At 46.1% G+C, this 14,443-nt stretch overlaps 1 protein-coding gene across 2 annotated transcripts in view; it reads left to right on the top strand.

The window, feature by feature from the left end:
- Nucleotides 1–14,443, top strand: part of TMEM131 (transmembrane protein 131) — a 200,809-nt gene that overhangs the window by 175,826 nt on the left and 10,540 nt on the right. For both annotated transcript variants that reach the window (XM_081254464.1, XM_081254463.1), the window contains exons 32-33: nt 7,399–7,574; nt 10,014–10,141. In XM_081254464.1, the coding sequence (XP_081110590.1) occupies nt 7,399–7,574; nt 10,014–10,141 (304 nt within the window). The remainder of the gene's footprint in view (nt 1–7,398; nt 7,575–10,013; nt 10,142–14,443) is intronic.

The following is a 14,443-nucleotide window of genomic DNA, read 5'->3' as shown; positions in this document are numbered from 1 at the left end:
CCAGAACATATAAGATTTTTAGGAATTTCATGTAATGTCCATCTAGTGGGTTTTTGGGCAGCTGGGAGTTGCCCTTAAACGTAGTGGAGAGAAATGCCTAAATGGGAAGACAGAAGCTATCCTTTCCCAGCACTGAGTTGTATTAAGTTTGCCCTAGAATATCCATGATATTTTATTTCTAGAATAAAGAAATCCAAAATCTAATCAAACATAATACTTTTATGAAAACCCTAAACATTTGAACTCTGTATGCTGCATAAGTTTTTGGTTGTGCAGCCTTTTTGTCTCAGTCCCGTGTATCTTATTAGTTCTGCTTAGTGCTTCAAAAGGTATGTACAGCCTTCTAAGGATACAAGGAAAACTAGAACAAAAGAGAATATGGGTCTGCCCGCAAATTCATAGGTAATTCCTTTCCTGGGATAGATGTAAATTTTTTTCACTTAATAGAAATTCTTTTCTACCTTCTAGTGGGCTAAACCAGTATCTTCACTATCTAAGCACAGAACTTAATATGACAAAATAAGACGGTAATTGCTACTGATTTTTGAAAACAATATTTACTTTAGCTTAAAGAACTCCTGAAGAGTTCCTTCATAGGGACCTTTTGGTATGTTTTAGGTTATCATACTCATATTGATGTATCACTTCAGAACAAGTAGGGAGAAGTAAACTTACATGACCAGTACTGACCCAAATAAATCATATGTTGGTCTGTACTGTTTATTGGCCTCACTTAGACCTTTTAAACAGGCAGAAGATGAGGAGAAAGACAGATTCCTGTCAGAATGGATGATCCTCTAGAGACTCTTCCGAACCTTCAGTCAGCTGTAACTGTCATTGCCTGGCTTAGGTCCACAGCTGCCGGGCACTGCACACGTTCAGAGAAACCATTTGCTAGTAATTGAAATTGTCTTGAAGTAATTCTTTTGGGTGGGCATTAAGTGAAACGATTTAAAGTTGGAGAGAGACAACCAAAGCAGCTTGCCCCAAACTAGTGATTACAAATTCCTTTATTCGCTTCTTAGTGAAGACAAAAAAGTAAATGAGTAGGGCATATTTTTTTTAATTGATAATTCATAGTTTGCCTACTTTTAAAATGATTAGTGGTGGTTTAAAGGATTAAAGCACATGTAAAACAGTGAATCAAAGATAGAAAGTAGTTTTCGATGTTTTATCTGTTTGTTTTTAATTATGGTGCTATCTCAACAAAAACCTAGAATAAAGTTCATTGTTACCATTCAGGGTTAAATTGAGCTGCAAATTTCCTGGCGGCTGAGTCCAAAGGGAAGCATCATTATATAGTTCTCCTGCAGGAAAAGGAGGCAGGAGAGTTCATCTGAAAAACCAGACTTTGCTGGCATTGAAGTCCTGCTGAGGAACCTGAGGACACTGGGTGATAGACTGGGCGTTGTGTCTTTGTTGCAGAGAGAATGGGAATGTTCTTCACACAGATGCTTTATATTGGCCATGTAACGTTGAATCTTAACTCCCCACCGCATCATGCCTCCTAGATGTACGCTCAGCCTCACCCACACACACAGCATCTGTGGGGCCTGTGGGTGTATGTACAGTCACTTGTGGTTGGATTATCTCATAAGGGTCAGAGCATCACTGTTAGGTGAAGATGCCGGACCCGTCAGCAGCAGGTGGTGTGGTGCTCGGTCGCAAACACTTAGCAGCCTGCCTTGTGTTCTTGTACCCACTGAGGTTAGCTCCCAGGGGTCCTGCAGGTGGGGACAAATGGTTTTTGTCAATAAAGAGTTTTGAATCCTCTCAACTGTTAGGAAATATATACTTAATTAGGCCTTAAAGTAATGAAGAAACTATTTCATTCTGACCATTTTTAAGAGCATCCACCAACCGGATACCTCATTTTGAGGAGAGCTGACCCTGTCATCTCACCAAGATGCAGTAGCTGCAGAAAGTAGCCCCTGTCCGAGTTGGGTGGCAGGGTTTCATACTCGCCCACTGAGTCTGGATGAGTGCTTGTCACCTGTCAGCAGTGTGAGGTGGGTTTTGGGGCCCACTTTCTAACTTGCACCTCTTGTTTACTCTCAGGCCTCCTACCCCAGAAGCACACACACAGGAGCAATAAAGTACCACTTCTCACAGTCGCCAGTTAGGCATCCATAACCTCTCCACCACCTTCCTGCCCATGATGGAGCTTAGGTGGAGAAGAAGCTTATGCAGAGAGTCCAAGCAGGACCTCCTGCTTCCCTTCCAGGTCTGAAACTTCGTAACAGAACTTGTGTGTTTGGGGATGGCAGCTTGAGATAGATGGTTAGGGCTTCGGAAGGCACCCCAGGTTTACTTTTTCAGCCAGCCATGGCCAACCCTTCTTGGGGGGAAGGATGCACAGGGACACCAGGCCTCTTCTTGCCCCCTGGAGTCAGGACATGAAGACCAGGGCAAGAGAGCTTGTCACATAAGAGCACTGGCCAGCCTCTCATGGTCATTGTCATATCCTTAGCAGGCTTATCTTCTGATTTCTAGTTCATTGTTGATGATTAGAATTTAACCTGTCAAATGACTTTCCTCACTTTCTCTAATTTGGGCATTCAAATTATGTATCTCTAGAAGTATCAGTAGCCTAGGAGCCATAGATTATATACAGAAAAAAAATTTTTCAGTGGTAGCTTTGTTAAAAAGAAGTTTGTGTATTCATGGATTGCAGAAAGCAGCCAGTTTTCTAAAGTATGTCAAAAGCTATAAAAATAAAATAATGCACGTGCGTCCTTTGAAAACCAGTAAGCTCATATCTGGAAATTTAACATCAGGAGATGATCTTACATACCTCATGTTTTATAATAGTGAAAATTGGAAACTAAGTGTCTAAGAATAGGGGATTTGTAATTAATGCAGCCTGTCATTTCAGGTAATTATGCCTAGAGTGTCTGTGTTATAAGAATTGGTCAGAAGATCATTGTCCACTTCCGTGAACTATGTTCCTTTTGTTTGTTTCAGTGAGTGGAATAGGGTGGACCAGTGGTCAGTTGTGAGGTAGACATTTGTAAATCTCCCATTTTTCACGGACGGACAAGAGGTTAGAATGAGAGATCCAGTCCTTGGCATGTTGAGAAAAAAGTTGGAATAGAGTTTGGAAGGGTGGCTTTCAGGCCAAATGGACCTGTTATTTGCAAAAGAAAAAAATGTGTTTAGCTTCTTAGAAGTAAACAACACTTGATGTGTTCTGAAGGATTAATGTACTTAGCAAGGATTAGTACCCACGCCATGAACATGCCATGACTTGGTCACATGTGACCTCTTGGGGACTTTTTGTTTTTAAATTTCAGTGAGACATACACTTTTTTTTTTTTTTTTTTTACTTTTGAGGTAATTATAGATTCACATGCAGTTGCAAATAATAATGCGGAGAGATCCCTTGTACCTTTTACCCAAGTTCCCCCAATAACATGTTGCAAAACTGCAGTACAGCGTCACAACCAGGATACTGATGTTGATGCCGTCAAGACACAGGGATCCCTTACGGGCCCTTTTCTAGCCACACCCGCTTCCCTCCCACTCCCCCCCTCCCCCCAGCCTAAACCCTGGAGGTTTAATCATTTCTCCAGTCTGATAATTTTGTCACTTCAAGAATGTTAGGTAAATGGAGTGAAGCGTGATTCTGGATTGAAACCTGGGTAAGGTGTCCTGAAGGATTGAGATGGAGAAGCTTCTGGACTTGGGGCAGCAAGTCTCAGAGCAGGTCACACTGCTGGTGTATTTCACTGTTCAGAAAGGCACGAAACTCATGTCTGCGGCTCAGCAGGCACTGGCTGAGCGCTTGCTGCGTGCTGAGCCATGTAAGGCACTGGGGATGGAGAGCTCCGTGCGGCCTAGTCTCTGCCCTTCAGGTGCTAAGACTGTACAAGGAATGGAGCCTAGGGGTGAGCGCTGACCGCAGTAGGTCAGCTAGCAGCCTCAGCCAGGAGTCTGCTCGCCGATGCTGGGGCGGGTAGACGTAGGGTGAGTGGCCTCGGGGACAGTTTATCCAGGCAGCGGTGTGAAGCCTGAGGAACCTTTCGTTCCTGTCGGGTATACTTCTCCTTTGGTCACTGCTGGAAACATACTCTGAGTTTACTAAGCTGCTTCTCCCTTCAGCTTGTACCGTCTTTACTTGGATGGGTTAATTTTCTATTACTGATCACGTATCAGTTAAGTCATGGTTCCCATAAGGCTAGGAGACCTCCAGTCTCCTCCACTGTGTATTGAGTTAATTTGTCTTCGAGAGGGCGGTCTCCCTCAGAATTCCTATTCCCACTTCCCAGGTTCCTACTCCTGCTTCTGTGCCCAGCAGCAGCACGGGGGTGTGAACTGGTAGCTTGGCCTCTGGAAACTGAATGTTCCACGATGGGCCAAGGGCTAAGGAAGGGCTCGGGACAAGGCTAGAGCAGACCTGGAGAGATAAATGGGTCCAGACTGTAAAGGAGTTTGAACGTCATCCTGTAGAAAACAGAGAGAATCAAGTTTTTGTATTTAAGAAGTGTTTCAAAAGGAAAGTAATGCTGTCGGCAGGGTGGAAGGTATACGGAGAGACAACAGGAAGGTGAGTCCGTTACAGTAGGCCAGGCACAGGCAAGCCCTGAGCTGAGGAAGGGGCAGTGAGGTAAGAAAGGAATTAGAGGTTTTAGAGGTGGAATCCACTTGAGTGGCTACGTGACGGTGGAATTGGGCTGTGTGGACCATCTCATCCAGGTGGCTCGGAATTGCCCAAATTCTGCTCTGTACTTCGGGTACCTTTCCTCCTGAGACTCCCACGGGAGGTCACGAGAAACCGGAAACAAGGCAGCCGATCCTGTGCCTGCAGTGCCCAGCTCAGGTCTCATAAATCTGTGTGGAATTTATAGCCCAAGCCAAGGATTCTCAGATCAGCCCTGCATTCCAGTCCCCAAGAGGGCTTGTTGACACCGATTGCCGGGACCACTCCCCGGGTTTGGTTCAGTACACCTAGAGAGGGGCCTGAGAATTTGCATTTCCAACACGTTCCCAGGTGATGCTGATTCTGCTGGTCTGGGAAAACACTTTAAGAACTGGGGGCCCTGAGGAAGAGTAGAGACCCGTGGGAACAAGCTTGCCAGTGGCGAGAGGGAGACAGACGCCACCCCCGAGCGTGCAGCCTCGCAGGGAGCAGGGACTGCTTACGGGTACGTGTGGGCCTGTCCATCTGATCCACTCAGATCATTAGTCCTTTCTCTAGGGAAGGAGCACCCTCTCCTCTCCCACCAACTTTTGAACTTGGGAATAGAAGCAGCAGCAGAAATCCTACATGACAGTGAGGTAGCCACTAGCCTGGGTGATTGGACTGATGCTGGTACTGTAGAGCAGTGATCCTCAGCCTGGCTGCATAGTGGAGCCACCAGAGTAGCTTGTTCAAAATATACCCACGTCCAGGTCCCACCGAGAACCACTTAATCAGAATCTTGCGGGGTGGAGCCCTGAGCAGTGTTCGTTAAAAGCTTCCTAGGTTGTTCTAAAGTGCAAGAACCATTATTTTAGACTGAGAACCCAAGAGATGTTTCTAGAATGTTTAACTCAGTTTGGGACGTTTTAGATTTGAATTGCTTATGTCAAATTAATTAAAGCTCAGCCCCAAAGGAGAATATGAAAGGAAAGGGAAGAAGTTCCAAGGGCAGATTTCCAGGGAACACCAGCAAAGATGAAGCCAGGTGTCAGAAGAATCATAGTACCGGAAGAGGGTGATGATGTTGGGCTCCAGCAGGGACAGGGAGGGGGATAATCCAAAGAGTCCAGTGGAACCGAGAGGTCTTGTAGAATGAGAGGTTCTAGAGGTCACCCGCACTGACAGTTGGGCTGTTGCCAAAATCACATTCTATAAGGTGCTGGGGACAGACGTCCACGGGCAGCGTATTAAGAAGTCAGTAAAAGATGGGGATTTGGAGGTAAAAGTGTAAACTACTCTTTCATGAAATAAGATTTTTTAACTAACTACTGGTTTGCTGTTTCCTTTTCTCCTTTATTTGTACATCTATGGCTTCAAATTTTGAGTCCAGTTTTTTTTAAAAAATCACTTCCAGACCTTTTCTATTTATTAAGGAGGTTTCAGGTTATTGTGAATACAGATTATTTATACAGATAATGAACCTGAGCATGATAAAAAAGGTATAATTTCCGGTGAGAAATGCATTGCACGGGGGTTAATGTCGGCCATGCGGGAAAATTTGAAGTGCTTTCAGCATGAACTGCTGGACACAGACTCTGAGAAATCTGAGGGCTCTCAGGGCCAGAGCAGGACAGGCGCCTTCCCTTCTGCCGCAGACGAGAGGGCTCTTGGCGTTATGTTATTGGTGTTCACCGCTGTGTTCCCAGGACACGCAGCACTGCCTGGGAAACGGCAGGCACTCAGATGTGTCGAGGGTTGTTTTCTCATCTGTCTTGGGAACATCCACATCTTTTAAAATAATAGGACTTCCCTGGCAGTCTAGTGGTTAAGACTCTGTGCTTCCAATGCAGGGGACGTGGGTTCGATCCGTGGTAGGGGAGCTAAGATCCCACATGCCACGTGGCCAAAAAAAAAATAATAATAAAATACATACAATGCTAAGGTTGAAAAAATTAAAATAAAATAATAGGCTTTTCGTAGTTCTGTTTTACCCTCTGTTCATATATAACATTAGCTGGTACTTATATGCCTGGCACTGTCCTAAGGGCTTCATGTAATTCCTCATCACAACACTGTGAGGTCGTCTCCCCCAGTCTGCAGATGAGAGGCCAAGGTCACGCCGCTAGTTAGGGAAGAACCGGGATTTGGACCCAGCTACCGGGGTTCTCAGCACCCTGCAGGTGACATACATGCAGCTCATCCCGTGTCACCTTCAGGCTCCCATCTCCAGAAAGATTTGAAAGGATCTATAGTTTTCACGTCTGTGACTTTTCAAAGCTACATCACCCTCCGGGACATAAAAGTACAGGTAACCCTTGAACAACAAGGGTTTGACCTGCACGGGTCCACTTATACATGGATTTTTTTTTTCAGCAGTAGAGACTGCAGTACTACACGTCCCTGGTTGGTTGAACCTGCGGGTACAGAGGGGCCCACTCTAAGTTATACACCGATTAACCCCCTGCAGTTCAAGGGTCAGCTGTCTTCTGAGAGACGTACAGATTTGTCACAACTAGTGGGTTTGCCAAAGCTCATGGAACTGTACACTTAAAATGGGTGTATCTTATTGTATATAACTCACGCCTCGAGGAAGCTGATTTTTTAAAATATTCTAATCAAAAAGTCAAACATGATTTCAAAAGCTTTAGAGAAGAACTGAAGTAGAGAAAGAAACAGTTATTAATCAGAGTTCAGTCTCTTCAAAAAAAGTTTTAATGGCTTTGTTTTCCAAGCTGTTTAAAAATCAAGTGTCATTTTACATTGGTTGTCATCCCCAGGGAAAGGAAAGCCTCTTCAGCGCAAGGTAAAACCACCTAAAAAGCAAGAGGAAAAGGAGAAGAAGGGAAAGGGAAAGGCCCAGGAAGACGAGCTGAAGGACTCCTTGGCCGACGACGACAGCTCCTCCACCACCACAGAGACCTCCAACCCAGACACAGACCCGCTCCTCAAGGAGGTAGGATGGCCCGTAGAGCAGGGTTCACACACAGTGAACGTGCTGTGTTCAACACGCGCACACGTCCTGAGGGCTAGTGCTCAAGAGTGCACAGACACGCCCAGGCAGTCACTCCCCTGCGGAAGCTCCACAGCGCTGGGCGTGAATGTCTTCACTTCCCCCGGGGAGCAAATTAGGAAGCCTGCTAATAAGGTGAAATAGTTAGAAACTGGAAACACAGCTTGAAAGTTAGGGACCATCTGGAATAGTAACGACCCTGGCTCATGCAAATTGTCTCAGATTTTAAGTATCAAAAGAAGATGAGGAGGAATTCTGTCGCTCTGATGGATTATATTGGCCGTGTCCTGTTGGATCACCGCTGCTACAGTGGGCCCCGGTAGCAGGTAGAACAGGGACTGCGGCCTCCGGCGCCGGGCACCCACCCAGCGCACCTCGGCACGCCGGGAGGCCGCCTCACTCCTCATCCTCCGCTCCCGGGGGTGGGGGGCCTCGAGCATCAGGGGTAACACTGCAAAACGTCCAGACACCGTGGCCATGAGATAAATGGAGGGTAACGTTACTGTTGTGACTGTGTCAGGGAGTGTGAGTTATAAGTGGCATGCAGAAAAGTGAGGCTGTACTTCTGTTCTGGCATTTCTGTTTCTAAGTAACTGTATTTCAAATTTAAAATGATCCAAATTGAGCCTTTAATATTGTAGAGCAGAATTCTTTTTCAGTCGTAATCTAGTGGCTTAAGAAATAATTTCTTAAAGATACCCAGCAGTGTCCACATATATTAATTTTTAAAATAAAATGTACACGTGACACTTTCTGGCCAGCCGCCCTCCCCTGTGCATCCCTGGCGTTTGGCGGGTGCTCTGGGCCAAATGTCAGGGATGGGGCTGGCGTTGTGTCCCGTATCTCCTCTGTGACAGATGACTACAGAGGAGCAGAATGCCAGCTACTGATCCTCGAGTGGGGTCCCAGCCGTCTCTGATATGAATAAGCGTTTGGAAAGCGTTCTCAGCACAGACTTGCTCCACAGCTTTGCCCCACTTCCTTTCTGCCTTTCCGGCATTTTCCTAACCACTCCTCAGTGGCCCCTCTCCAGCGGACCCCCTCTGTGCACCCACTGGCATCATTCTCCCTTCTCTGCTGTTGGTTTTCTCCTGGTTGTCCCATCTCCTGCCCTGTCATTTGCTTCCTTACAGACGCAGCTCAGGACTTGCGGCCCCCGTGCCTGTTACCCTTCTCCGGCTGAGCAGTCTGTGCGCCTCCCCCTCAGCACTCTTGTGTAGAGTTCGTGTGCTCTTGTCTCTTTGTGACTGATCTGTTTGCCAGTTTTGTGCATTTTCTTCCCAACTGGATTTCAATCTTGGGAGGTCATTTTCTCTTGGATGTGTGTCTTTTCCAACCCTATTCCACCCATGCATTCAGCAAATACATGTTGAGTACCTGAGTGCTGGGTGCTTGAGAAGCAGCCATGGACAAAAGAACCAGGTTCTTGTCCTGTAGGGGCTCACAGTCTACAGAGTTCTTGACGAGTCGGGTGTTCCGGAAATACCACATGACTCAGAATAGGCTCAAAAGGTGTATGGGCAGGAGGCTGTTTTACCCTTTCTCTGCAGTTAAATAGATCGGTCTGTGTGACCTGTTAAAATCCAGGCTGCCAGAACCGTGCAGCCGGATGCTGTCGGGTGGACGCTCATCTGCCCAGTATTGGGAGCTCCCCCCATACCCACAGCTCTGCCCTTCGGCCCGGTATGTCTTCCCCCGATTGGCCCTATGCACCCTGAACACAGAACCACGTTTCTGTTTTCTCCATTTCCCATCTGTGCTGTGTGTGGTCCTTCTGCGCATGAGCAGTGCACGCCCGCTCCACAGGCGGCTCCCGGGCGGGGTCACCAGTGCCTAAACCGATAGCTGCCCTGTTTAGAGACAAGCCCCCCGGGCTCACGCCTGCGTGTTGCAGCAGCATCACCTTACTCTGAAACGCACGGTACCTGGTCGAGGACCCAGGGGCAGCAGTGCTCTGAGGTGCAGCTGGGCTGTGGCCTTCTCAGGCCACATCGCCAGTCGTGTGTAACTGTATTGTAGTCCTGACTTAACTTTTCTTGTACAAAAGGCAAGGTTTTGCTCCCCAGTGCCTAAAAACAAGAAGCTACCAGTCTGTTGCTACCACTGTCAGCACCCACCCCAGTCAGGATATGAGTATAAGTTAAAGTGACATGAGTTAATACTCATACTCACCAAAAGATAATTTATAGTAAATCAAAGACTGAAAAATTGACAGACCCACAATAAAGAGAGATTTGAAGAAAGGAGCTTATCATTTTTATACATGTGATGTGTGTATCTACTACATGTTTGGTTTTGTGTCTCTGCCTTCAGACAGGACTATAATATAGCAGGCATTTTTGTTAATCCTTCTCAGCAGTTGTGTCCATTTTTTTTTTACAGGATACAGAAAAGCAAAAGGGAAAACAAGCCATGCCTGAAAAACATGAAAATGAAATGTCTCAAGGGAAACAGAAAAGCAAAAAACTCTTCAATGTTAAGAAAGAAATCCCAACAGATGTGAAACCCAGGTAAGAAAAATGAGTTCAGAGAAATGAGGTATGTAAAAGAAGTTACTGGTGAGAACCAGGTAATGTTTTCGTTTGCTTGGTTGGTTTTTAGGGGGTTTTTTGCAACAAAAGCTGCATACCTCATGACATTCCTCTGGGGTTTTTTCTAATGCCCAGCGTTCGCTGTCGCTGGTGAGGGACAGCCACATGCTTCTGATGTCAGAAGTATAAAAGGCAGGGTTAAAGCTACTTGTGAAAATGGAGGAGGAAAATGTACGTTGGTGATCTGTTCCCAGGCAGAGAGCCGTTTCACTTCTGCACAGAGATGGCCTTGGTGCTTTAGCCGCAGGTACGAGCATAACTTCTCTCAGCTAGAGCCCTGAGTCTGCTCACTAACCCAGAGCTGCCATTGGGATCTAGAATTCTGTGCTGTAAAACTTGGGAGAACTTATTCTTAACCTTAAAAAAAAACAGTGCTCAGGGCAGATGTGACTACCAGACAGTTCTACCATGAAGTAGTTCCCGTCCAGTTCCCGTGGGGCAGGTCCTGTGGGCCTCACAGGGAGGGCGACCTGCAGAATGTTTCCCCAGGTCAGGGAATGAGTTGAACTATTGGGTTATTCGTTACCAAGTTTACTTCGTACTTTTACTAAACTTTGGGTCTGTCTAGTAAACTAATCCTAGTTTGAGCGTGGTTAATAATGCCCTTTCTAGCTCACCATATAAAATGGCCATCTGCGTGGAAGCCAGTATTTGCCTTCTTGTGTGGTAAGTGGGCATCGACCCAGGAAGTTGAGGGAATTAGGTATAAATTGATAAAGGAAGACATTTATCATTAGAATTGCCCTTAGCTTTGCGGGTCTGTTCTTACTCTGATTCTAGGAATAAAACTTGAGCTCTGCAAAAACATCAATAAGCTAGACTCTGTCCCTAGATTATACAGCTTAAGTCGACAGGGGCCGTCTGTTTTGTAGAACCAGAAGCTAATAAGAAATTAGTGATTACTGCAGTAAAATTTAACCTTGTCCCTGAACTTATGAAATAACACAGGATATGGCAGTGATTAATAACAGAGTATTTATACCTAAAAGTTACCCTTGTGTGCAAAATGTCAGTTTAAGTGACCTCACCCCACGATTCGTTGAGAACGATCTGACCCAGTTAGAAGCAATGTCAAGTGGAGTAAATGGCTGATATACTTGAGTCTCCCCTGAGAGGCATCAGCCTGAGGTACTTTGCTGCTAATGTTCTGGCACCCCAGGACAGGAATTAACCCTCGTCTAGTGGCGAGGGGGTATTCTTCTAGACCTTTTTCAGGCTTAGTTGACTGATCAGATGTTTTAAAGTAACTGAGGCCAAAAATCCAAATTATGAAAAACCCTAGTTTCTACATATGCTGAGATTTTGTGAGACTGGACAGTCATGCTATCATTCTTATAATCATAAATTTTAAAACCCAACTTCTAAGAATTATCTTAATGAAACCATTTCATAGGCGGCTGTCACCAAACCTGCCCTGTTTATTCTCCTTGATGCCTGAGGTCAGTATTTTTTTTTTTTTTTTTTTTTTTTTGCGGTATGTGGGCCTCTCACTGTTGTGGCCTCTCCCGTTGCGGAGCACAGGCTCCGGACGCACAGGCCCAGCAGCCATGGCTCACGGGCCCAGCCGCTCCGCGGCATGTGGGATCCTCCCGGACCGGGTCACGAACCCGTGTCCCCTGCATCGGCAGGCGGACTCTCAACCACTGCGCCACCAGGGAAGCCCTAGGTCAGTATTTTTAAGACCGATCGTATGTACATGTTAATCCTCTCATCCCTCTTCTATTGATTTCTGTCATATTCTGATTTTTTTATGAAATAAGTTGGCCATTAGCAGATTTGACTTTGAAAGTTTGTAAACCACTCCGCTTGATGCCCCTGACTTTGCAGGGATGTTGAGTTTGCTGGTAAACCCAAAGCCAGAGCTGCCCGCTCTCCAGCCCCCGTTAGGAGGCAGTTAGAGTGGTTAACTCGTGTCCTTTTGATGTATAGTTAACAGAGAAATCATTACCAGAAGACAGTTTAAGCAACGTGCTCTAAATTGTCTTTTGTAACTGGAGAAATCTATATCAACCCTGGTCTTCTCATCTCCTGTATCTAATCTCTTTAAACTCACTGATCTTGTTTTGTGTTTTTCTAAATTCAGGGATAAAAGTTTTGAGTCAGAATCTTTTAGTACATCAGTCAAATTCAGAGTTCAAGAATTTTTTTTTTTTCTTTTTGCGGTACGCGGGCCTCTCACTGTCGTGGCCTCTCCAGTTGCGGAGCACAGGCTCCGGATGCACAGGCTCAGCAGCCATGGCTCAACGGGCCTAGCCGCTCCGCGACATGTGGGATCCTCCTGGACCGGGGGCACAAACCCGTGTCCCCTGCATCGGCAGGTGGACTCTCAACCACTGCGCCACTAGGGAAGCCCAAGACCTTTTTTTAATAACCAGAAAGGTGGCCTCTGAATAGAGCCATTTGCTGTCTCCACTCGGTTGTGACAGTAAATGCACTGCGCTGTCCTGTGCTGGTCCCGCCCCAGTGACACCTGACGTTCCTGTCACCTAAGAAGTGCTCTCAGCGCGTTACATGTGATTCCACATATCTGAAGGAAATAGGTGCACACTTTTAAAAAAGATATTAATAAGGCATATATGATGACTTTCTTTTGGAAGATTTACCTGGTGGGGAAAAAGCATTTATATATCAGTTAGCCAAAAAGCTGATGTTCTAATAGTAAAATCTGTGGGTTTAGCTCACATTCGCTTTATCAAAAATTAGTCTTTAAATGTTATCAGTATTGTTGGAACATTATATTATATCACCTCCAGGCCAGAAGACCCAAATCCTTAAATGCTGAAGAATTCATTTTCCTATACATAAGTGGTAGTAAGCCAGAGGAATGGCTCCCACGTGGTCTTTGCCTGTGTAGCCCCATCCTCCCTAACTCCCAAGAGTTGGCTTCAAAAAAACCACTAGGAGTGAGTGTGGGGCAGAGGGTTCCAGGGCAGAGATCTGGTCTCCCCCTTTTTTCCAGCTTATACGCTGTAGAAGTGGGTCTGTAGACCTCCCGAAGACTGTATTTTAGGTCAGAGATGCCAGGGGATGAGACATGTCGGACACTAAAAGGACTTCAGGAGACCAGGAAAGGCACAGGGCCCCCTGGTTTAGGATACCAGCTATCCATTGATTCTTTTGTTTTCTGTTTATCAACGTATGTTTACATAACTTAAATGTAATCATCTAAACTAAAAGCAAAATGTGTTACAGAATCACCGTACCCTCTGTCAGAGTCTGCTTGAACACTGCACTCGGCTCAGGGCCGTGGGTGCCACAGTGCACACGCTGACCTCCAGGCCCTCAGCACTGGGAAAGCCCTCACCTTGCCCTCAGCTCTCTGCCTCCCCTCTTCCCCCAGACGGGGGCAGGGACCGAGTATGACACAAGCAGCAGGAAACTTAGGAGCGTGCGTCAGCATCCCAGCTAGCTTTCTGTTCTTCTCTCTTCCAGGGAATCACCTAAATTAAGTTGGCCATTATCCATTTTATTCAGAAGCCTTAAAAAAGGCTTCTTGGGGCTTCCCTGGTGGTGCAGTGGTTGAGAGTCCGCCTGCCGATGCAGGGGACACGGGTTCGTGCCCTGGTCCGGGAGGATCCCACATGCCGCGGAGCGGCTGGACCCGTGAGCCATGGCCGCTGAGCCTGTGCGTCCGGAGCCTGTGCTCCGCAACGGGAGAGGCCACAACAGCGAGAGGCCCGGGTACCGCAAAAAAAGAAAAAAAAACCAACTAACTCCACAGTAGTGCAGAGTGAAGCTTTGTATAGACAGTTCCCAGCCCCACACTTATAAACGACTTGCTTACAAAGAGTTCACACCCACCCAGTTCCACCACCACCACTACCAGAGGTCTGGGTGTCTCTGTCAGGGGAGCCTTTGTTTTTTAAAAGGTGGTGTTTTTAAATAACCCTGTCAGTCAGAAGTAGCAAGGGCAGACGATTTCTAAAACTGCAGCATTAATAGTCTCGCCCGTACACGGTGGATTTTTTCATGTCAGTTTGTTATCCCACCTAAAATTCTACTTATGTGGGTTAACCAAACCCTTTGAATTTTTGGCTAGCTCTTACTCTAATTCCAAATATACTAACACTTTATTATAGAAAAATTATGAAATATAAAGAAACAAAAGAATGAAAGTGACCTTTGACCTCCCACCTTATAAAATGTTTGTAAAGAGCCTCTGTTAAAATTTATCTGTTTAACAGACCTACTAGAGAATGGACTTTAGGATATGGGGAGGAG

This window comes from Mesoplodon bidens, assembly GCF_964165515.1.
Source record: "Mesoplodon bidens genome assembly, chromosome: 14".
In the NCBI taxonomy this organism is placed as follows: domain Eukaryota; kingdom Metazoa; phylum Chordata; class Mammalia; order Artiodactyla; family Ziphiidae; genus Mesoplodon; species Mesoplodon bidens.
The sequence above is the reverse complement of the archived record's forward strand: the minus strand, read 5'-3'. Positions and strand labels throughout refer to the sequence as shown.